A 25,762-nucleotide genomic window follows, 5' to 3' on the forward strand; every position below is an offset into this window, starting at 1 on the left:
TCCGGGCCTGCTTCCTGCTATTCCCAAAGTTGAGGACTAGGAGACTTACTTCCATTTGTCCTCATGAGAAGAGTTCCCAGAAGAGGGATTTGACTAAAATTGGATTTGGCAGCAGTGAGTCCTGACCAAAAGGACATCGAAACTAGGAGGGAGCCCAAATCCAAAGGTTGGGGTATGTGAAGATTCACAGAGGTCAACTTTCCCCATGGTGTAGCAACCGCCTCAGGGAATTGGGAGATGAGCCTGCTACGCTTGGGACAGGGCAAGTGGGATCCATTTGGGTGTGACTCTCTCTTAGGGGACAGGTACCCAAAGAAGGGTATAAATCACCATCCCTCTCCCACAGCGAACTCCTTTTATAGGATATTTAGGGGTTAGGGTTTTCAGTAATCATACGCACCCTTTTACCATGGCTGACTAGGCTTCTGACTTTACCTGTGCCCAACCTTCTATCAGAACATAGGAAGTACAAAGAAACCAGCCCCCCTGAGAAGTGTATCACTATCATCCAGTCACAGAGGAGTTTTGGCAAGCCCCGTGTAATTTAACAACAGCAACCCAGAAGAAAGGGGTTTTCCTGGCTAGAGAGAGAACGCTGCGGTCAGCAGTCCGATTGAGGATGCGCACCTGCAAGGTCAAAGACATTGCAGCAGGCAGGCCAAAGCAGTCCAGAGAGGCTGCTAAAACGAGACAGGAGGACCTCGCATGGCCAAAGCAGAGGCATTGCAGAGGCATGCATAAGCGACTCAGTCCATTCTATAAGGCCCAAGAAGAGGTAGAGTGAGCCTATCCCAGCTGGCCAAAACCTGGCTGACAGGGCGCAAAAGTGACTCTGTGCCAACGGGGAAGCTTCCATCCTGAGGAAGAAATGCATTCAGACACCAAAGGAAAGCCCAGCTGAAATGCCGCACCCAACGCTAGCTACTCCTTCCCCGACGAACCGTCCCAATGCACCACCCGTCCCATGGAGTACTGCCTGAAGCAAGCAGATATGCAGGGTCTACAGAGGAAAGGGAGGCAGCCAAAAGAAAGAGAAAGCAGCCCAGAGTGGTGAATTAACCAGAGAAAATCACCAGCATGGGAGACAGACGGAAGAGAAAACACCCCAGGGGGAGGAGCAAATCCAAGAGAAACGCCATCTTGGAGAACAACTGAACGCTTTCCAGAGTGGGTAGAAACACAGTTTGCAAGAGGGGGGAGTGAGACCAAAAAAAGTCCACAGTGGGGAAAAGAAAAGAACATCCCAGAGTGGCATGAAACAGTAAGAGAACCCAAAGAAAACAGGGAGAAGAAAAAAGACTGAAAGACTCCCAGAGTGGAATGAGGAACTGTGGGCAAAAGGCCTTCACGGAGAAGGGACGGGATTGGAAGTCAGAAGTAAGCAGCCAGGCCCTTCTATTATTTTGCAACTTAGATGTTTTCTTTAAGAACTAAGACTAAGAACTTTTATTGGTCTGACCTTAACCACGAATAAGAGTGTTTGCACCTTGTCCGAGTCCTGATTTTGACCTACCACACATATTTCAACAGTGACATGACGCAGTATTTCATTGTTATTGATATTGATATTGATATTTTATTTCTATCGCGCTCATCCACAAGTGTTTCAGAGCGCGACAAGGCAAGGGAAGGGGAACAGGGGAGAACAAAAATGATCTTACTAGGCCCAGTGACATTGAGAACGTGTAAGTGCAGGGTAGAGGGGGAAGGTGGAGAAGTGCATGGAAGGGGGAACAAAAGGAGAGTGCGGAGCGAGAAGGAAAAAACTAAAATAATAAATAAAAAGGCAACAAACAATGGGAGTGCAGCCAGCAAGTGGCAAGTGCTGGGTTTATGGCAGCAGGCCATGTAGGTCTGAAAGTGCAGGAAGAAAAGGGGAGGGCTGTATAGGTACAGATACAGACCACAGTGCAGGGGGTGGCCCGGAGGCAGTGCGTGAGGGTGGCAGGATGAGCAGGTACCTGGGCCCAGAGGACAGAGGGTGGCCAGGTGCATGGTGCCGAGGGAGAGTAGAATCAACAGGGGAGAGGAGAAGGCAGGACCAAAGAGGAAGATTTTGAGGTGCTTCCGGAACCGGAAATGGTTCTCCTCAAGTTTTAGAGTGGTAGGCAGTCTGTTCCAGAGGGAGGCCCCAGCCGAAGACAGAGATCTACCACCAGCTTGTTTCTTTGAGAAACAACTGACCCTGAGGGAGTTAGAGGTAGAGGAGCGGAGTGCTCGAGATGGGAGGTATTTGCAGAGGGATAGCTGAAGGTATGTTGGACCCAGGCCCCAGAAAGCCTTGTGGACAATGCAGAAGGTTTTGAATTTAATCCTTGCATCCACTGGGAGCCAATGGAGAGATTTCAGAGCTGGAGAGATACGATCCCAGGGCTTGAGGCCAAGGACAAGTCTCACAGTCCTGTTCTGGATGAGTTGTAAAGGGCAGAGAGTAGAGGCAGGTAGATTAAGAAAGAGGCTGTTGCAATAGTCCAATTTAGAGAGAACCAGAGCTTGGGAGACAGTGAGCTTCTGGGGGAATGAGAGGAAAGGAAGAATACCTCTGAGGAGGTGCAGTAGGTTGTTTGACTTTTTTGATACATCAGCGATGTGGGCGGAGAAGGAGAGTGTGGCGTCAAAGGTGACACCAAGGTTCTTGGCCTCGCTGGTGGGGATAGTGGGAGGGCCAAGGGAGGCCGGCCAGAGAGTGAGGGGAAAGGAAGGTGATGGTGTGCCAATGAGTAGGATCTCTGTCTTGCTGGCATTAAGACAAAGATTGTTGGCGGCACACCAATCTTGAATGGCAGTTAGGCAATCAGTGATGGGAGAGGTGGAGGAGGTGGCTGAAGGCAGCCTGAAAATGAGTTGAGTGTCATATGTGTAGCACTGGAAGTTTAAGCAGAAAATGGCAATACAGCGGGCGAGAGTTGCCAGGTATTGGTTGAAAAGCCAGGGCGAGAGGTTAGACCCCTGGGGAACACCACAGGTAGAGAATAAGATAGATGATAGGAAGGACCCAAGTTGGACCTGGGAGGGTCGATCAGAGAGGAAAGAGGTCAGCCAGGCCAGAGCCTAATCGGTGATGCCCAAGTTATGCCGGAGACGGTTGAGCAGGATGGTATGGTTGACCATGTCGAAGGCAGAGGAGAGATCAAGTAGGATGAGAACAGAGGGAATGCTAGTCAAGGTTGAAAAAGAAGATCTTCACGGATGTTCAGGAGAGCAGTTTCCGTGCTTCTGCCAGACTGATGGTCATGGAGACAGCCAACAGAATCAGAATGAAGGTTTAGCTGAGAGATGGCCAGCTTTTCAAGGAGTTTGCCTAAGAAGGGGGTAATGGAAATTGGGCGATAGTTCTGCCAATTATCTCTAAAAGGCAAAGTCCTCAAGAGCGAGATGCTTGACTCAGATATGATCAAATCACCCATTGTGTTTGATGGATGGGAACATATTCCAGAAGGATGACCACTTCGCATAGGTCCATTTCTCCGTACCTCATTATGATCAGTGACCACTTTGACGTATCCAGGGAGTTTGTTCCTTCTCCACAAGGGGGAACCACCCTCTTTGGGGCTAGGGAGGATAGCCTGCACCACAAAACTCTCCTAGGGTCCGGGCAAGTGGTATCCCACTGGAGCCAAGGAATTCCCTAATGACAGCAAAATCACCCCTCCCCTTACAGTCCAAAATGTGTTTAGGATGAATGGGGACTAAGCAGGACCATTATGTACAGGGTCCCTTTAAAGTTAGAGGCTGGGTTTCTATCTTGGATATGGTGCCGCCTTTCACTTAACACCCAGACCAACCATGTTGTTTCTCACAATCCACAGAGGAACTTAATATCAGCACAGGGCCAAAGAGGAGAAGAATATCTGCCAAGCTGGACTAAGCTCAGCCGAACAGACGCACACACGCAAGGGCCAAGTCCCGTGCCAGATGGACGTTAAGGAGGGAGAAAGACGTTGCAGCCCCAATGAAGGTGGAGTACCCAAGCACCACAGGGCTGCTGGGTCGGGATCACCGTCCTCACCGCCAAGAAAGACAAACATTGATTGGAGATGCCGAGGCCACCAATTCCCACATTGGGAAGGTAGCCCAGGCCGAAGCCCAAGATGGGTGAACCAAAAAACTTCCAGGGGCCGAGGACCTTATATACCGAGAATGATCGACTGAGGAACAGAGGGGCGAGAGACACCCATAGCCTGCGAGGGGGCAAGTCAAGAATCTGCTTGGGCTAGAAATCCCATAGCCTGAGAAGAACCAGATGAGGAACTGAAAATAGGCAAGAGATGCCTATCGTCCACCACGGATGAACCGCAAAACCAGGAGGGCCGCCAACACCAGTAGCCTGTGAGAGGCTAATACAAGAACTACAACAGTTAGGGAGACCAAGGGGCAACCGAGGAGGGGGGGGGGCAAGAGACTCCCGTAGCTTCCGAACAGCCACCATAAAGCAGGACGAACAAGCCCCTTGCCTACCTGTGGGCTAAGAGGGAGAAACATACAAATGTCAAACTAAATCAAGAAAACCCAAGGACTACGGAGGGCTGTAGACCGAGAGGGGTTATCCAAGGAACAGCCGGGACAAGAGATGCTCATATCCTAAGAGAAACTAACACAGGTGGGGCAGGAGAAGCCCACTGTCTATCTGAGGCTGGAGACCCAGAACATGCAGCAAAACTCAGAGATCTGCATTCTTGAAACTTACCTTTTCCGAGACCTAATGGACAAATTCCAATATATCTGGAGACTGGATAAACGCAGGTACCTGGCAGAAGCCTTTTTGAACAAATTTGTTTGTGACCTTTTGTTGATTTGAATAGACACTTTTAACTTGGCGACACAAAGTTTGCTGTGAAGAAATGTACTTCAGAGACTCATGCACAAGTGGGCGGGGATCAGAAAGAATCATCAGCTTAGAATTCCTTTTCTTTTTCTTTCTTTCCAGAGTAGGTTAGGGATAGGTGTTGTACCAAGGATTTATGTTGCGACACCCTGACAAGCACCCTTTTTGTTTGTTTTGTTGTCCTGCTAGATCGGCCATATTGGGTGGACAAATATTAGTCATGCAACCATTCATTATGGATGTCCAAGGTGTTCACCGCATAGACACTGGAAAGGTTTCTAAGGACACTGTAGAAGAGAGGATAGAGAGCATATGATGCCTTGTATAAAGTACTGAGGTCCACCTGGTAGGGGAGAGTTACCTTTGTCCAGTGCCTGCCATTCCTGGTATACTGCTACTTATGTTTTGGCAATGAATGGCTAGTGATTATTAAGGTATAATTAGGAAGTATGTGGTTAAAAAACTGACTAGATTCCTCCTAAAAACTTGAAATTAATACTATTTGTGCGACACTACACACTTGTGTCATTATTTAAGCTGGATCCCAGAAAGTTCAGTGGTCTGTCTCTGTAGGGCAAGTATGGTCTTCAGATGTCTATTGTAGGTAGGGTGGAATGTGTCGTAAAAATGCCTGACAGGCTATCCCAGCATGTACCATTTGTGTTGGCACTCAGATATGTGTGGTTGTGGGACAGGTCATTGCACGTCTTGGTGACTTGATGTGTCTTGTCATCCTATTGCTAACCAGTGTAATTAAAAGATTTGTTAAGACGTACTGTTGCTGTGTTAAGATTGAACACCCACAGCTGTTCCCTCAGGAGCTATGTTCCATCTATAATCCCTCTTAGTTGTGAGGGTTTTACTTGTTCGCTAACTGGCTATTGTAACTCATTTGGTTCATGGACCACTTGCAGGTAAGTTTCACTAGTGGAACTCCTAGTTTCTTATTCAGTAAGCACGACCTACACGCACCAATCTGTACCTTCACTGCCCTACTTGTCATGTCCCCATGTCGCAGTCCACATGGACAGATTAAGAAATACATTTGATGAATTGACAATTAATAAACTGTCATCACATGGTCTGTAGCCCTAAGTCTATTTCTCTGGTGCAGGTTGTGTATGGATGCACAGTTCATACACCTGAGGGGCTATGACCTATTGGACCTTTCATTTTGCATAAGGGGCCTGGAGGGTTCTGTGCTAATGTCTGGGCCAAATGATCTGTAATATTTCTTGCGGTGTCTAGTCAAAGGATCGAATCTAAAGGGTCGACAGGTCAAAGGATTGAATTTTATTTTTTAATTATATATATATTTTTAGGTATTCGTTTAGGGAAAAAAAGTGTTTTTTAGCAAAAAAAGGGGGTTGGGGGGACCCCCCATTAAAAAAAGTGAAATAAATAAATAAAAATTCGATCCTTTGACCTGTCGACCCTTTGGTGTCGATCCTTTGACCTGTCGACCCTTTCACTGTCGATCCTTGAACTAGCAACCTTTCTTGCTTTATAAAATGCAACATGAGGGGATGCAGTCTACTCTCCGCTAAAATCAAGATGTGGTGAATAGGATAGTATACATCACTTATTTATCATGATTTCTATGCACGTTTGTATCAATTTGTATGCGTGTTTATATCCTTATTTCCTTGGGTATGTTATGTGCATGTTTTTGTAGGCTCTTAAACCAAACTGCAGCTCTCCCTTCTTCCTCCTTTCCCTCCCTCTCCCCTTCCCCCTCACTCCCCCATCTCTGCTCTTCCCCCTCTTTCTCCTTCTCCTTCGAGCTCCCTCCCTCCCTCCCTCTATCCCTTTGCCGCTCTCCCTTTGCCTCTCTGTACATTCTTTGAAAGGGAATGCTGTTCCCTGCCCCACCTAAGAATTATAAGGGACATAATTGTCCTCCCTCACCTCCTATTACAAATTTCAGACTTGTACTTCTCTGCTCTCAAATAAAATATCAGTGTGTGCTGTGAGAATCCTGAGGGTCTTCTCACTTTCAAGACCCCTGGATCCTCTTCTCAGATCGCCAGGGAAAGGTCATCGCTCTTGGATCCTGACTCTGGGGGTCTAGAAGCGAGGGAGGATCACCTGAGTAGAGGGCCCTTGGGAACTGGGAGTGGGGTACCCTTAGTAGAGACATGGTATTCCCCTTATCCTGTTGAGACTCAACCAACCCTTCCTTGACCTTTATAAGGTATTGTAAAGCTGTTCCCCTAATTTCCCCACATATAACACCTAACAGTACTGGGACGAAGAAGAGGAAACAAAGAGTAATGAACACTACACACTTTCACCACTTTGGTACTGGGACGAGGAAGATGCCTGCCGGGAGCTGTGAGGTCAGGCATGTCCCTTTAATCATGGTGAGGCAAGTCTCATTGATCCACACCTGCAGCCTGTCAAGGGGCTGCAGGTGTATAAAGGGGGACTGGTGGAGCAGAGCAGGGAGCAAGAAGGAGGCCTGCATGGAGGGAACCGTGCTTCCGAGGAGGCAGCCATGATGGGACCGGACGATGAGCCAGGATAGCGGCAAATTGCCCAGAAGACTTATTCAGCCCATAGCCAGTGGGCTGTGTAAGCTTCGTCAGTCTGGGAACCTCTGTGATTTGGGATGCTGTCCGAGTCCAGAAAACAGCATTCCGGGTGCCGGCGTGTGAAGAAAGACATGCGGCAGACCAGCGGAGTGCGAAAAGGTGAATTGTCCAAACCTCTGCCCGAAAGGAGAAGCAGAGGGAACCTCCAAATGGATACGCCACAAGCCGGTGAGTGTCAGGGAGGACAGAGGTACACCGGGGCGCTTCGACAAAAATATATTGAATACTGAATTAATCGAACTTTAGAAGTTAGTGAAAATAATGCTTATTCAATACCAAATTAAATGGAACTTTAAAATCCAGCATACTTGTGCTTCTTGAATACTGAATTAAATTGTACTTTAAAAATCAAGCAACTGTTTGTTGAATACCAAATCGAATGGAACTTTAAACACAGCAAAATCAATGCATATTGAATACAGTTTTGAGAGGAACTTTACAATTGAATGGTATGAATGCTTACCGAACACTGAATTAACTGAAACCCTGAAACTAAGCAAATCAAGCAACTAAAGTGAAAATCCCGAATACCCAGGGGAGAGTGAACTACAGAAAAGAGCACAAGTGTGACAGAGTGAAAAGAAGATGGGTGTCAGTAAAACAGCTTTAACTGAACTCTTTTATGATTGAATGCAGAGTGACAAGGCCAAAGACTGGAAAGGATTTATGACAAGTGTGGCAAAGCCAAGAGGCTGATTAGGAAAAGCCAGAGGATTGTAAATCTACACATCAAAGCCAAAAGGCCAAAATTCATGGATCCTGGTTGCGCAACCTGTAATGGGTGGACCGTTTTGTATGACAACTGCGACTAGACTAGTGAGCTCTATACGCTGAAAAATCAAAGACATTGTTATAATGAAAATAGAGTCTTGGGGAAGGGTAACCCTGAGGCTTGAGGAGCTGTATTGTGTGGTCTTGAGAACAACGCCTCTAGCCAAGTTGTTTACTGTGAACTGTGTTACTTGGAATTTGTGGAAGGGAACCCCGAGGATTGGTTTTGAACTATATTGAACTATATTACTGTGAACTGGGGAAAGGTAATCTTGAGACTTTTTCATGGAGCTTTCTTATACTGAGGGGCAGAGGGGGGGTGGAGCGGAGTGGAGCTGAAAGGAAGAAGCACGCTAGAAGAAGCTCAGAACTGAGTTGAACACTATTTCTTTTGATGTTGACATCCCTACACTTTGGTTAGCTTCAGTTGTGAGGGCAAGGATAAGTTTTGGACACAGACAGACTTTTCAGTTGAACTCTTTGACTAGCACATTACTTAGTTTCATTCAGATAGGTAAATCCCACCTTTAGTATAGGGCAAGTTAGGCCTTCCACCATGCTGACATTTCATTTAATAAAGTATTTTACTTTGAACTTTAAGTCTGTTGTCTGTGTCTTGCTTCATGATGCCTTCACAGTGCCCACTCTTCCCTTGAGCCCACCACCTCTCGAACGATCCCAGCCCCTTATCCATTCGCAATCTCTTTGCCCCTAACGCTACAATATGTTCAACCCATCCTTCACTCAGTAATTCTTCCCTCGCTTCTTTAAACACATATATTTATTTATTGGATATTTATAAGGCACTTATACAACAAGACACTGTTTCAAAGCACCACAAGGCACGGGGAAGGGAACAAGAGAGCAAAATAAAAAATGGAAATGAGAATGAATAAAACATTTTTTCCCACTGTTCAAGAAATCCAGTCTGCAGTTTTCTATTGGGTAACTAGAGTCCTATTGCTATCCTTTTCCAGGCCATTGAACTATGAGAATCATTTGCCACCCATCAACTCCAGAATGTCAGGAGTACAACCTATTTGATTGTCTTCAATCAGATTTTCACCCAGGCCACGATAATGAGGCGGCCCTGATAGCATTGTGGGATGATATACTCAGGGCAGCAGACGAGGGCAAAGCAACTCTACTCTGCTTATCAGCTATGCAGTCCTTACTCAAAACAGAGCGTGACAGCCTGCTGGGCTGCCTATCCTCTGTTGCCTGGCTCTCAACCATTATCCTGCTGCCTACCTCTCACCCATTTGCCCCAAGTGGTTCAGCTAATTTCGAGTAGGTGGATTCGAGCAAGTGTATTTGGCACATATCTCTCCACTTCCTTGCGCCTCACTTGTGGTATCTCTGACGGTTCCCCTCACCCTCCCATTCTTTTCTGTATCAGTGTTTGGCCTCTTTTGTCCCTTCTGAACAACTTTATCACCTATACTTATGCCACTGTGCTCTTTATCCACACGACACATTCCCCAGCTAAATGCTGTTTCATGATCCTTTCTTGACTCCACTCATGGATCAATGGCCTGCAATTGAACCAAATGAAGACCGAAATCATTTTCTTGAATCTTCCCAAAATCCTTCAAAACATTTATTTCTTTTTCCCCCTTCGTTCTTTTCTACTCCCTCAAGGACACCTGTCAGGAATGTTGGTGTCCAAATGGGCTCTATCACAACTCTTACCCCCTTATAAATAAAGTAGAACGAGGGGGAGCTTGAGAGCCGCGCCAAGAGGGCCGCTCCAGTCTGAGCTCTCGGCTGACCCACAACGCATCCTGAAGAAATCCTGAGCCATCGGCCTTGAGGCATTTCTGAGTGCGCTGCATATAACTGCTGGTGAACACATGCATCAATAAACTGTGACTGCGAGGCCCTCTAGTGCCGGCGTGGCGCTGAACACCAGTCCGACTGCTGCGGGCCCTGGCGCAAGTAATTTATGACTTGGAAAGGCACTGCTGTGTTGCTGGCAGCGTGGCCGTTGGAGTGACAGAGGGGAGACCTGGCCCTGAGAGTGACATGCCCTTTCACCCCTACTTATCAGCGGGGTGACTTTGTGTGGACATGCCGTAGTCCGATGCCACGGCTGGCTGGATTTGCAGCCACGTAGAGAGGAGTGTGTCGGGACCTGCTCAGCACGGGCCGTGTGGTGAGAACAGAAGATCCGGAGAAGTGTGTATGGCTGCAGGTTGTCGGGCCTCTGAGCAAGTACATCTGGTGCCGGCTCTCATCTCCCCCTTACCTTGTGGAGCTGTTGTGGAGGGGATGAGTCAGGGACTGACTGTGGAGCCCAGAGCTCGGAACGCTGAGGAGCCCCGACTCATCTTGTTCTTGCTGAGAGGGCTGCAACGATAGTGACCGCACTGCAGTGGCTCCCCGAGCAGAGCGGTACCTCCCGTTGATTCTCCCTGGCTGGGGAATCCAAGAATACAGCTGTGCGGCACCCGCAGTTCTGCTGGGTTCACTGACAGGTGGGCCGCAGCGCTGCGCACTGATACTGTCACCCGAGGCTGCCTTTCTGGAGTTGTGCTGGGGCGTGGGGCCCTGAAGATGGGTGCCCATTCTGCAGGCCACGACGGGCCAGCTTTTATCCATGTACGCTGCTTGTGCATGGAGAGCACGCAGTCTGACCGTGAGTAAGGGGCAGGTACCTGCAAGATGTGTGCGCCCTGGGCTACAGGGAAGCACCAGACCTCTCTTCTGTGGCTGTGTTCTGGACTACAGTGGCTGGACACTCTATTGTGTCAAGGAGGCTTTATCTCCTTTTCTTTTCCTCACCTACTCTTAACCTGCTGCAACGGAGGAGACAACTACACACTGACCCGCATGAGCACATGCGTGGTTGCTCAGGGGGCATAGCAGGGTATAGTTCAGTGCAGCAGACAGCTGCAGACTGCCCGCAACGTGCCGTTCCATTGACAAGAGTGTTGCTTCATTTTGCAAACGCCACCCATCGCGGGAAAATATGGTAAAAACAGATAGAAATCTGTCTCTGCTCTCCTGTGTCGCCCCCTCCCAACCCAAGAACTCAACTTGGGGGGGGGGGGGGCACTGGACGTGGACGCTGTGGGGATCCCCAGGTGGTCTCCTCTGACACATTGGAGGACATTAAGGGCATTTTAACGCAGCTGCAGGTGGGCATTCACTCGTCAGACAATACGCTTGACTCCCTTACCTGTAAAGTGGATTAGAATGTAGATCAGGCTAAACAAGCATGGTGATAGACTCGATGAGGCTGAGCAACGTCTATCCACTGTTGAGGATGATGCTGCGTTGACCTCGAGAGAAGTGGCCCAGCTGAGAAAAGCAGTTAAGGAGCTGACTGAAAAGCAGGATAACTTGGAATCAAGATCCTGTCGTAACAACCTCAGAATTGTGAGAGTTTCAGAGGCGGCAGACCAAGGTCCCATGGAGCTGCTAGTAGAGACGATTATGCAGGAAGCATTGGGCCAAAATGGGTTCTCGGGAGCGTTTTTGTAGTCGAACTGGCCCATTGCATACCCTGAGGTAGGCTTGCAGTACCTGGTGCACCGCTAAGGCCCATCATCACCAGGCTCCTCAATTATCGGGATAGAGACTTTGCCCTTCGGCGATCCCAGTGTGCTAGCTACCCTCACATACAAAGGGGACCAAATTCATCTCTCCCCCCGTCCCCCCCGACTTCTCCAACAGGGTGGAAGCATATAGAGGGAACTTAATCGATGTGAAGAAGAGGTTCAAGGCTGTGGATAGCTGAGCCTCGAGAGGTCCCCATGCCTCGACACGGTTCGTCAATGTGTGGGGAGGGGGGTCGGTTAACCAGCAGATTGCGGTAGGAAGACATATGGGGAGGGGATTAGCTGTTGTTTGGGTTGTTCATGTTTGGTTGCTTTGGATGGCAGGGAGCTTCCACACACATCCCTATCAATAGTGATAGTAGGGTATGCAGATTGCTTTGTGGGCGTGGCTGCTTGAACTACTAAACTCTCCAGAGTCGGATGTTTTGTCAAATATTATGTGCCACTGCTGGAAGGCCTAATATTTTTTTGAGAAGTTTTGTTCACTGCTGTTGCATTTTCTGGGGACCCTGATCCAATATATCGGTGAAATCATCCTGCTCAAATGATGGTGCAGGCCTACTCCAACCCAAAAATTCTACCACCTTGCTCTACCACAAGTCTCGGGAGGATAGCTCAGCAGCAGCGTGCCAGCCTTGGGAGCAAGGTGACACGAAGCAACACAGGTTCGATTCTCAGGTCCGCGCTTAGAAACCTCTGGGTATTAAGCGTGTTACAAATAACCTCTCATATCATATCATAACTTGTCTATATGAGGCGTCGGCGTGATCAGTGTGGTCTGGCTTCCCAGAATCTAATTCTGGAAAAGTATCTACTCCACTGGCTGTCTGCAAGTTTTCATATAAGGCCTTCATTCTAGAATCTTCAGAAATTAATGAATCTGGCACATTTTGGGTACCAAATTGTAAGCCAAAAGGTGGTGTATTATCTGAAGGTTTATGGTCTTCATAAATTGAAGTTAAAGATTTAAGGAAATCCTTTCTTGATAAGGGTTTGAACATCTTATCTTGTATTATTGGGGGCTTTGACAACTTCGAAGTAATCATCGACAACGACTTTAAAGTTAACGGTGTTGTAGACCTCGACTGTGTCGGAGTCGACTTCGATGCTGACGTTGATGGCTCTGATGCTGATGGCGTTGTCAAGATTGATATTGTTGTCATCAGAGTTGCCACCTTCTTATTAGTCTTTGTTGGAACTTTCGAAGGACTAGACTCTTGGCTTGTCGAAGCCCTCGATTTCTCGTCAGATCGAGATTTAGATAGTTCTCGATGTAAATCCGGTTTATGTCTCAGACTCAAAGGTTCCCAGGTTTTTGCGTTAGGCTTCCCTTTGTCGTTTTTATGCAGAGCGCCATGGGCATGGACTTTCTCATTTTCTTTCGAGGGGAGCGCCTTCGCGAAGATTTCTATCATTTCTTTACGAAATGTATCCCATTTTGCTGAGGAGTCGGATTTGGTTGGACATTTGATTATCTCGGAGGAGGAATCCCCAGAGGTCGAAAGTGACCTGTAATATCGTTTCTTTGCCTTCTTGGAAGAAGACGAAGAATGACGCAATCGACTTCTCGATTCAGATCTTTTAGTTATTTTCCGTCGAGGAGAAGCTCTTGACTCTTTGGTCTTTCTTTTTTCAAAGTCTTCAAAGGAGACTTCAACGGGAGCCTACCCACCGCCAGTTTACCTTTACGCTCCCTTAGAACCTTGTCGATCATCGCCTAACAGGACACTCGGACGTACAATGTTTAGTCCTGAGACACCACAGTCACACGTGGTGGGGGTTGTTGATCGACATTTTGACCCATAATTTTGGCACTTCTTGAAGCCTGTCTTGGGCGTTGATGGAGCCGATGGTGAAGACATTTTCGATTAGAACATTTGTGACGAAGTTCAGTGAAGAACCGAAGCACGCCATAATTCTTTGAAACAAAAGCTCAGAAAAACAGAACTGAAGCCGACGGGTGCTGCGTGCACTACTTATACTATTGATGATGTTGACGGGGGGGGGGGGAACGGAGGCCCTCGAGGGACATCGACTCGACCAGACAGCACACAGCACCCTCTGTTGAGAAAATGTTTTCCAAAGCAGCTGAAGCTGGAACGATATTGTCAAAGGGTGATGAATGCGTGGGACGACACAATCCATTTGGGAGTCGTTTCATAGCTTTATTCTCTGAGGCCTGGATTGTGGGACAATGTACATAGCCCCATAACTCTGCACCATGTATATTATCGTATACATCCCCCAGGTTTGTGCAGATCTGCATATCCAAATACCAGAAAGGTGTTTTGGTGAGTGTAGGCAGTGTCTCTAGAGGAGCAAAGTCACTGACGGGGATAGATTACAGCAGCAATTTGTCCCAATTTACTTGTAGGGCTGACAGCAAGCTAAATCCTTCTGCTTATTCTAGCATGTCTGGAAAGGAGGCAGGTCCTCTCCTGAACAGTAGGAAAATTCTGCATATAGTGAAATTACATGTGTCTGCACTGCAATGCAAAACCCTGTCTAATGAAGGATCAATGAAATCATAAGAAAGAAATGTAGTTTAATACAATTATTCAAAATCAAAAAACAATATAATGGGATGATTGTAGGGACACCTTTAAGACATAGGGCTGCAGCCAGAACTCTGGGTATAGGGCCCAGCTCGCTTCTTGACTTCATATTCCAGGGAGATAGTGTCTCGCTCACGTCTTGTCATCCTCCTACAAGCAGGTATTTCTTCCCCTCTTGCTTATTTATGATGCAAACTTGGCAGAGATATTTCTAAACTATAGCTGTTTGTTGCCTGACTGCACTAACGACAATACCGCTTGACACACACCTAATGGTACTGACTTGGCATACATATTCTCACTCTCTAGCCACAGGTCTCCTCCCTGGATACCTTTTCCACATTCCTTCCAGCAAGCATTTCTTCCCTTTTGCATAGGATTTCTTAATTTTAAACTTCTCTTCATTGACGTTTTCAACAGCAGGTAACACAAAAATGAGTGCAACGTGTTAGAAGAAATACTGAACAAGGTGCAGCCAGCGCAGCACAGTCTTGTCCCTGCAACGCATGAATGGAACTCCTCCATGCCACCCCTTCCAACCTGGCTCCTTAACGGTGGGAGGGATATTTCCAGCTTGGATTCAACCAAACTCGCTATTCACCTATTCAAATCTAGCTCTTCTGCCTACTCCTCTGAACAAGCTCCACATCGCGTACATCTAATAATCATCGATTCGGCTCCCACAATGCTATACTTGTCATCCGCAGCAGTACTCTCCTTAGAAGCCAGGAATGTTATAAATTCAGCCCAAAAGTCTGCATGACTGTGCTTAGAGTGGGCCAGTGCCTTGTAGATCTCCTCTCTCATATTGCAAGTAGTGAGATCATAAACCCCTCCTTTTTAGCTGGATGCTTGTGTGATCATCCACCTAAGAGCTATCCTGCACTTAGCTAAAGCCAGTGTTTTGTGGCTGAATCTGTTTTAAGCAGTGAAAGACCGGACAACTCCACCACCAACAAAGCGCTTTCCATATCAAGGGTAAATCTGTTCTCCAACACTTTGCTTATGTCGCTTTCCACTTTGTTATAAAAATTGTAAACCTGGAGGCAGGCCCACACGAAATGATATTGGTTTCAGCACAACAACTTACAGCTCTGGCACCATATTCCAGAGTACAGGAATGAATCAGATGAGGTGTAATATAGCAGCGGACCATACCTTATAGTGAATCATAGGATTTTTTGGCATTCAGTGCAACCTTTTGTTAAGATCACATGCTGCCTGCCATACATCCAATGTAGCAAGGAAATTGTCCCATCAGGAATAATGTTTGGATCTAAACACATTTTAAACATTTGTTTTGTATGGTGCTGTGTCCTAGTGAATCAATCAAGGCAACCCTACTGTTGATTATATGATCATCATCTATAAAATTCTCACAAATAAGAAAACAACTTTATATTTGATATAGCACAAGTCAAGATTTTAATAATTCATAGAAAATAAAAATCAAATAGACAAAACTTGTGCAGACACAACTATTATTTACAGAAAAATATAAGTCATGTTAAAACACATAATAACAAAAAAACCAATGGGTCCCTCATGATATGATATGATATGGCATTTGTAACGCGCCTATACACTAGTGTTTCAAGGCGCGACGAGGCCGGGAGGGGGGGAACAAGGGGAAGACCGACAACGATCCTACTAGGCCAGGTGTCATTCAGATTGCGCAAGTGCATGGGTGGAAGGAAAGGGAAAAGTGCAAGGGGAAAGGGAGGGGGGAAAGTGCAGTACAGGCTAAGTAGAACAACAAATAAATACTAGGGCCAGCTGGTGGCAAGTGCAAGGTAAGTGCAGACAAGTGCTGGGAAGGGGGGCTGAAGGGATACACAGACAGTCCCGCAGTGCAGGGGTTTCCAGGGAGGCAGTGCAAGTGGAGAGTGGCTGGGCCAAGGACCGAGATCGGTGAGAGTGGCCCAGTTGGTGATTCAGTGCAGTTTCAGTCAGGAATTTAGCTGGGGAGAGGGGGAGAGAAAGCAGAAGCAAAGAGGAATGTTTTGAGATGCTTCCGGAACCGGAGATGGTTCTCCTCAAGTGTCAGCGAGGAAGGAAGGCTGTTCCAGAGGGAGGCCCCTGCTGCGGAGAGAGATCTACCCCCAACTCGTTGCTTGGAGAAGCGGCTGACCCTGAGGGAGTTGGAGACGGATGAGCGAAGCGCTCGAGCAGGAAGATATTTAGGAAGAGAGTGTTGAAGGTATTTAGGCCCCAGGCCCCAGAAGGCCTTGTGGACAATGTAGAGGGTTTTTGAACTTATACCTTGCAATCACTGGGAGCCAGTGTAGAGATTTCAGTCCTGGAGAGATACGGTCCCTGGGCTTGAGGCCAAGGACAAGTCTCGCAGTCCTGTTCTGGATAAATTGCAGAGGGTGGAGAGTAGAGGCAGGCAGATTAAGATAGAGGCTGTTACAGTAGTCCAGCTTCGAAAGAACCAGGGCTCGGGAGACAGTGAGCTTCTGGTGGAAGGAGAGGAAAGGAAGAATACCTCTGAGGAGGTGCAGCTGGTAGTGTGACTTCTTAGAGACGTCAGATATGTGAGGAGAGAAGCAAAGTGTAGAGTCGAAGATGACCCCGGGGTTTTTTGCTTTGCAGGAAGAGGGCCAAGAGAGGCCGGTCAGAGAGCTGTTCCCTCTCATGCGTTCCCCAGCTGCGTTGTTAACTGAAACAGACTATAACTACTTAGGTGGATCCTTAAAACAGTGTCTATATGTATCAGAAGGTGATCCAATGCATCTGTGGGGCTTTGCAGACACATCAACTGCTAACTCAGAGGGCCATAAATTTTGGTTTGGTCGAAAAAAGTGACTCCTTCAGTACCGAACAGGAAAACCCTGGTAACAAACACGTTTGGACTCTTAAAAATGCTACAACAATAGCAAATGTCAGAAAGGTTGCAAACAAACCAACACCAGAAAAGAGTGAAAAATCAGGCAATACCAGATCACCAATTAACTCTATATATGGAGCTGTCGTCTCACCAAAGAGTGTGGGGATACATGTCCTAAGTTAAAAGAAAGGCTAATGGCACAAGCGCAGAAAGCAAAAAACATAACATATACACTCACTAAAAAATAATAGTAAATGAGGGATGGAAAGCTGCCCTGCATTGTCAGTGACGTTAGCCCCGATGTCCAAATCTCACTTCACCCTAACCGTCTGTATACTATCCGTATTGATATGTTATGAAATGGAAGTCATATTTGTTAATATCTTCCTAGCTCCCCCCTGCTGCAACACAAAGGAAAGTAGCGAATAGTCCTGTTTCTTGCTCTGGGCCTTTATTCTTTTTGTGATATTCTAGACCAAAGTCACCTCACCCTCCTGAGCGAATGTTTCTAGACCTTAACAGGCTGTCAAATTCCTCCTTCCTTGTTGCTGGCTCCTGCCAGTGTCTTAAGATGTAGCCCTCAGCAGACTTCCAGTTCTCCTCCAAGTCTGGTCTATCCTACTGGTTCTCTCTGGCTTCCAGGTTGGTACCCTGGTCGGACACCTGCAGCTAATTGGGGGATTTTTATAGAGCTCTTGATTGGCTTGTGTGACGGGGTGGCCCTCCACAAATAACCCCACTCGAGACGGGAAGAGGTTCCAAAGGTGTTATTTAAAATTACAATAGGTTGGTCTAAGGGATCCACAGATAGGTCTCAGGGCTAAGGGGTTCTTGTAGAATTTGGCACGAGGGCTGTCCCTCTCTCAAACTCACTTAAATACTCCACCCCGTCCCAGAATTGACCACTTACCCTAGCAAATCACTTTCCTTCCTTGAGGAGGCCTGATGGGGGAACGCTTCATAGGCTTTAAAAGGGCCTGTAAGCTCCACTTCCTATGGCTGGCTTCCTATCCCTGGTGGTGAAGTGGTTAAAGGCCTTTCCGGGTGGGCGGGGGGGGGGGGGTTTATTTAATAATGAAAAAGTCCATGTTGGGTTAGAGGAGTCTGCCTATTTGCATGGGCTGTGGCAAACATGGCCTGCCTAAGCCGCACCAGTGTTGTAATTGACCCAACACCCCCTGGTGCCACGTCCATCATTGCTGCGTCCCGCAACACTGTTTCTGGGCTGCACCAGCCTCCTTGTTGTCGGTCTTCCCGGGTTCTGTTATGGCCTAGAAAACGCCATCTCCTCAGGTAAGGTGGGGTGGGGTATTAATCAGAAAAATAAAAATATTTGGACATCTGCATGTGATGAGATAATATCCCTTTTATTGTTTGTTGGTGTGATAGACTTAATAATGTATTTGAGAGTATTAATATGAATTATTTTACAGTGGATGAAGACATTTATAATGTGTTAGCCTTGACAAAGCCTTGTGGGCGACACGTGGTCTTGATGTTGGCAGTTTGTATATATTAATACTCTCCAACAAATGATTAAGTCGATCACACCCAAAAACAAATAAAAATGATGTTACCTTATCATGTGCAGAGGTGCCAAATGTTGTTCTTTTTCTGATTAATACCCCACCTTACCTGAGGAGATGGCACCTATTTTATTCCAGACATTTGAAGTGGGGTCTCCAGCATTCCCCTTTTCTCTTCAGTAAGTGTAGGTATATCTGCTTCAGGTCTCGTCATATCTGCTGTGTGTAAAGTATTAATACTATTCTGGATGCAGATTATCTTCTGCAGCCTTTATAGTGATATGTTTTCTTTCCTCTCTTACTTTTAACCAGTCAGATAATGTACTCCCGGGCTCACACCCTTCAACATGCTGCCTGTAGACATGTGTCTTACTCATGCTCATCCAATTGTTAGTATCATGTAAATTGTTCCTTCCTTTAATCCACAGTCTCTTTTTCAGAGGTTCCGTATTTAGTACAAATCTTTCCTGCACCACAAGTGGATCCAGTGCATGTGCCGCTTATCTTAACCTTTAAGGCTTCTTTTATTGTTGCCATGTCCTTTATGAGATCCCTCACTAGTTCTGTTATTACTTGTATATTGACATCCCTGAATACCTTGTCCGTTAGTGAATTAACTTGAAGTCTCCAAATTGGGATCATGTGGTCCGTCCGTAGTCCAGTCAGTGGGTGATAACATGGATGAAATCACCTTTTCTGCCAAAGGTATTTCCAAAGTTCACATAAATCAATATATTCAGCTCCTGCCATTTTCCCGCCGCATTCATCATAAACAGATGAGCACTGTTACACATTAGGCCCTAAAAGCATGTTGAGTGATTATATAATCAGATTGGGAATTCCCTGAACATGTAAACTGCTGTGCTTTGCTTGTGTGTTTTATATAAGGGATAGGTGTTGTATTGCGCCTTGCTAAGGCGCATCATTCTTCTGACGGGGATTACGGCTCAGTCTACCTGAGGCAGAGCAGCGAGTACAGCTACCTTGTGTCTGCGACACCGAAAATCTACAAGGCATCCACATCTGCTTCCATTGATAAATTCTTAAACATGTTGTTGCCTTTACTGATAGTAGAGCATGAGCCTTGCTTTTAAGATTTAGTCTAGCATATCTTCAGGTTTCACATTCGACTGAGTAAAATAATTGAAAGATAAAGTCTCTGCAGTTGGTGTACTATTCCTTGGAAGAAAAAGTAACTTGCCTTCAGATGTCTTGATTCGGATGGCTGCTGTTTTTTTTCAGCTGACTCGTCATAACCCACATGACCCACAACCTGTCTGGTGAGCTCATATTGTTTCTAATCCCTCTGTCATGGAAACCTGGAAGGGTTGTTGTGACTCAGTCATGTATACTCTGAGATGTCATCTCTGCCTGTGCAAAACCCTGAGATGTAGGGGTGCTGTAATGTATTGTAATAGACGTTTCTGTGGTCTCAGCCTGGCAGCTGGATTATTTAAACAGTGACAAATATTCAGAGGACATGAAGTATCCATTTACAACCTCTGTGACCAAAGTTGAGGATTGTTCCATCTATTCACTGCTAATAGATTTCAACCACATCTTTTATGGTGGGGGTTTGGTGGGTGTAGATTGTGAATTTGCTTTGTACCGGCTCCCATTATTTTTAGTTGGTTTGTTCTTTGTTGAGTTGAAAAATAAAATAAACTGTTTTGCTTTTGCTACACATAATGGGTATGATCTTTCCTTAGAAAGTTAGAAATATTAGTTTTCAATTATTCAGAGGATTTCCATTTGCTTAAAGGAGTCCTTTCCAAAATTACAAGTTTACTTTAGAAAGCTCCCTCGTGGGATTGGATATTTTTGTTGTGTGAGATGTGGTTGGGTGCGAATGTGAAGGGAAGGAGTTTAGACATACTCATTTACCTCGTATTCCATATAGTAACTTTAGCTTTGCTTTTGTTTGTACTTCAACAGCGGTAACATTCAGGATGAGTCTGAATTGGTGAAGAAAGAATTTGCAAGTATTACTGGGAAATTGGTGTGTGGTCTCTCTGGTGCGTTCGAACTCCAGAGTCCGTATGCGGAGCCATTGTCTGAAAACACAAATGGTGCTCTCCTCTGCAACAGCCTCACTGTGACATCCCGCCTGCATGCCGCCAAGCACGCTGTTTCAGCATCTGTTTTCCAACCATTCATATGTCTGCTTGAGAAAAATATTTCTAGTCCAGTTAAGCTTGGTAGGTCATTGTTTTGTTTTATGTTTTTCTCTCAAATGTGTGCATATTGTGTTAAAAGATGACCGTTCCATTCTTCGTTGCACATTCTCCTTTTGTGTCTGACTGTCAATACACGGCCTCCCGTCTTTAAGTTTTATATCTGGGGCTAGATATATGAACGCTGCCCTCATTGTAGGGAAATGAGAGACAATTTGTAACATTAACTGTTCTTTTGTCCCCCGCATTCTACAATTACGAAAATGTTTATACGGCCGTTACGCAGAACACTTTGTATCGGAAACCTAGGCTTAGCCCATCAGTATGTAAGTCTACCCGACATAAACAAATTGTCCTCATATTTGCCAAGGATCTGTCTAGAATGTGGCCTAAGTGGGCAAAATTCATTAATTCCTCATGTAAAAGGATTGCATTATAGAGATGCATAGTTCTACTTGTATTCTGCAAAATGGTGTAAACAAAATGTGTCTGTTCTATGAAATTATCATTTTTAATCCAAGTATTGCATCTCAAGACTCTGGAGGTGGGATTCTTGTTTCATGAGGGACGAGCATAATCTTTAAGCACTTTTATATTTGCACAAGTCACTGTAACCGAATACCAAGTACTGCATTGGATACATACTTTAAAAAGGGACACTTTTTTATGTCTGTTTCAAGCTTGTTTTAAACAACACTGGCACTAACTATTTAATTCTGTATATTGTATTTAATGATAAATCCATTTGGAGTTGAAGATGTTTTATGTACTATGATTTATGCAATGAGGATTTTTTTGTTTTGTTAAGTTTAACAAGCTCCTTTATTATAGTTACAGATGGCATCAAGTACAAGTCCATTAGGATTAGGAGCTAGGACAGGGGGAAGAGCCCACTGGCTCTCACCACCCAGGCTAGATAGTTCCAACTGCCTGGCATGGAACATTGAGCCAAGTACAACTATTCCATACAAACATGCCACACACTACAAACTTTCTACGATGACCTCACATCACTCAGATGGGGGAGGACAAAATACAACACACCTCCTTTCCTTGCACATACAACACAGGATAATACACCAGGATACAGCACACCACCTTTCCTTGCACATGCAACACAGAACCATACACCAAGATGCAACACAACTCCTTTCCTTGCACTTACAACAAAGAACATACACACCACTAACCATCACACCCTTCACCACTCAACGGAGCACCACGCACACGGAATTAACCACCACACATGTTGGTCACGGTGCACGATTATGTGATTTTGTTTATTGAGCCTCGTTAGTGATCTAGTATTATCATTTGTACCTGATCACCTTCTCAGCTTCCCACTATGTTTTTCATTTCATAGTTAGTGTCCATCTTAGATTGGTCAAGTGGGCAACATTATTTTCATCGTAGTCAGCGACTGTCATATTTAGTGGTTTGTGCTGAGTATTGATTCTATATTGCCTGGCCAGCAATTTGGGTTTGGTGGTTGTAAGGGTGTTGCCATCCGTGTGAGTGTGTTGGAGTGTGTGTGTGTGTGTGTGTGTGTGTCAGTGTTGTATTTGTCTGACTGTGTGATGGCTTGGTGTGTGTCGGCAGTTTGTGTAATGTAGCTTGTATCTTGTAGGCATGGTCTTTGCTTCAGGCTGTGGATCCCTGTGTGGTGTTTTATATGGATATTGTGGTTGCCTTCTGGATGTTAGTAGGTATTCAAATGGATCAGCAGGATCGCGTGCCAGCCCAAGGAGGGGCCTGTTTTGCGCTCAAGTGTGGCAGGCTTAAGGTTCGCCAGTGGCAGCGGTGGACGAAAGGTGTATGGTTTTGTGATGTTTTGATGGAAGTAGCTTGTTGTCCAAGGAGGGGCAAGTAGGTGCTCAAGCGTGGCAGGCTTGAGACCCACTGGTGGCGGCAGTGGGTAGGAGGTGACGTGTCGGTTATAATGGCTTGGCATGTAGAGTTGTGATGCGGATGGTTGGTTGTATGTTAGTTACGCTTTGGTGGGACAACCAGATTCTTTGGTCACACAATTATACTTTTTAGAAAATGACGTTTTTTATTGATTTTCCACCAAGGCAAGGAGGAATTCATTGTCCAATATTCAAGAACATTCCTCACTTAAAGTTCACACACCCTTGCTGGGTCCCTCCCACCACCCAACTCGCCCTCCGCCCACCTGCCCCTAAGCACAACTGAGGGAATTTTAAGATAGAAGAAGTTATAGTGTCTAAACTGCACAACAACAATCTGGTGCATAACTGTTAGAAACAACTCCCTCCTTGCGGGCAGGGCACCATACTCTGGGTCAGTGCCGTCTTTTGCCTGAACCTCAAAATGCATTATGGAACCTCAGTCATTCTCCTTCCAGCCCCGAGCTCTCACCGTGGATTGCGGCTCTGATCTTCTCCATAAGGTATATGTCCTTAGTTTTCGCAACCCATTCATCTAGCCTCGGTAGGTGCACGCTTTTCTAATGTCTAGCCAGGCAGGCCCTGGCTGCAAGCAACAGGAAGTGTACCATATGGGGCAGAGTCCTCCAACCATCACCCTGCTTCTCCAAGCCAAATAGTATCAACATTGTATCTAAACTGCCGTCCACCCCCTCACCTTCCTTGATCCATCCCACAACTTCTGCCCAAAAGACCTGCACCTCCCGGCACCCCACCACATGTGCCAGTAGTCTGCCCTCTCCCTGCAGCCGTGCCAAAACAAGGGGCTTACGGATGGAAACATTTTCGACAACCGTATTGCCATCTGTGCACCAACTTAACTCCATGTAGTTTGAACAGATAGGCGATCAAGATCTTAAATGCCCTCATACACATATGGGTCCACAAGCCATCGTCCAACTCCACCTCCAGATTTCTTTTCCAGAGCCCCTCCACTACACCCCTCGTCGTCCCCACCAATGCCCCATAAAAGTAACAAGATGAGTCCCTTCGTTTTACTGTGTGTCTCTAGGATCTTCTCCATAGGAGTGAGGTTTCTCTGTAATAAGTCAATTTCTCCTCTGTGAGAGCCCCCATCAGTCTCAAGTACAGGAAGACCGGTAGCTTTCCACGTTCAGTGCTGTCTCTAACTCTTGGATTCCAACAAACTGCCCTTTTACCCATAAATTCCCACCCTCAGCCAGACCTGCTTCAAACCACCCCTGATACCTCTCTGGTTCTGGAATATCATCCCTTATCAGTGGGACCCAAATGTGGCTCATTGGTGAGGGCCACGTAGTGATCCCTCGCATATCGGTGCTTCGCGTCCACACCTTCCACAAGACTCTCAGTATCCGATGTTTCCTGATTCTTCTGGGGACCTTTTCCCTCGGAACCCAAAACCATTCCCCCACTGTGGCTGGGCGCAGGTGTTGGTTCTCTAGGTAAACCCATTGTTTATCCGCATCTTCCCGAAGGTGTGGTACCATAACCCTTAATTGAGCGGCTTTGTAGTATAGCATTAAGTCTGGATTTCTCCCCCCCTCCCGCCCCCTGATCTTTTGGCAGCACCAAGGTGTCGTAAGACACCCTTGTTTTCTGCCCCTGCCAGAGAAAGCAAAGCATCCGTCTCTTAGCCGCCTTCAACAGCTCTTCTGGGACCATTACAGGCAACATTTGAAACAAATCTAATATCCTCCAGAGGAAATTCATTTTTAGGGCATTCAACGAGATATTGTGTCTGTCTGATTCAGCCATTTCCCCATACATTTTGTTCAGCAAGGGGGCTGGGGGTTAGTTAGCCCCACTCAGGTTCCCAGAGATCTGGTAACATTGACTCCCAGGTATCAAATACTCTCCTCCTGGATCTCCAACCCCAACCGCCTGATGACTTCAACGCCCCTCACTATGTCTTTGGCATACAGGAATAGAACTGACTTCTGGTGATTCACTTTAAATCCGGAGAAGGACCCATATTCCTCAATCAGTGCCATAGCTGCTGGAACCGAGCTTAGTGGGTTCCTCAGGTGCAGGAGAACATCATCTGCATAAAGCCCCAGCTCAAACTCCTTGCCCCCCACCACAATACCTTCCACTTGTGGTGCCCCTCTGTTGTTCATCAAGGGGCTCCATGGACAGGGCGAATAACAGGGGGGACAGTGGGCACCCCTGCCTTGTGCCATGCTTCAGCTCAAAGACCCTCAACAGTTTACCATTGACAGCCACCCTCGTCTTGGGAGAGGAGTACAGCGCCCAAATGCTCTTCAGATTCCGACTGCCAAGCCCATATTTCCTCAGGACCCTGTATAGGAAGTTCCACCCCACCCTATCGAAAGCCTTTTTGGCATCCAGGGCCAACAGTGTGGGGTTACCCTATTGACTCTCGGCCTGGTCCATCAGGTGTAGAGTCTCCCGGAATGTGTCAGCCCCCTGACTCCCCTGATGAATCCAACCTGGTCCGAGTGGACCAGGCATGGCATGACACCCTCTATTCTGGATGGCAGTACCTTGGTGAAGATCTTTGCATCCACATTCATGAGGGATGTAGGCGGGTACATTTTACAGTTCTTAGATCCCTCCCCTCCTTTGGGATAACCGATATTAAAGCCCATTTAAAGGAGGGGGGTGCCCTCCCCGTGGTCAATATATTGTTGAAGAGTTTCACCTTGGGGAGAGGCAGCTAAGTGGCAAAGGTCTTGAAGAAATCCACTGTTATACCCATCATCACCTGGCGCTTTCCCTATCTTCATCCCACGGATCACTTTCAGCACATCCTTCTGGGTAATGGGACCCTATAGCTCCTCATCCTCCCCCCCTCTTCACACATGGCAGTGGGTCTCCCTGCAGTTACTGCTCAAGTTGGCAGTCCTCCACCACCGTTTCCTTATCATAAAGTTCCTCATAGAACCGAGCAAATTCCTTCAGTATTCTGGTTGTGGTAGACACCCTGAGCGTCCTCGATCGCCCCCACCCACCGGTCTGCCCGCTATCCCCTAAGA

General features: G+C 46.6%; 1 protein-coding gene across 3 annotated transcripts in view; it reads left to right on the forward strand.

Annotated features, from left to right (window-relative positions):
- ATR (ATR serine/threonine kinase) overlaps window positions 1-25,762 on the forward strand; it is a 1,676,349-nt gene that overhangs the window by 376,400 nt on the left and 1,274,187 nt on the right. For all 3 annotated transcript variants that reach the window (XM_069618270.1, XM_069618272.1, XM_069618271.1), the window contains exon 10: window positions 20,600-20,862. In XM_069618270.1, coding sequence (XP_069474371.1) covers window positions 20,600-20,862 — 263 coding nt within the window. The remainder of the gene's footprint in view (window positions 1-20,599; window positions 20,863-25,762) is intronic.

Source organism: Ambystoma mexicanum, chromosome 10 (assembly GCF_040938575.1).
Source record: "Ambystoma mexicanum isolate Mex_15411 chromosome 10, UKY_AmexF1_1, whole genome shotgun sequence".
Lineage (NCBI taxonomy): Eukaryota > Metazoa > Chordata > Amphibia > Caudata > Ambystomatidae > Ambystoma > Ambystoma mexicanum.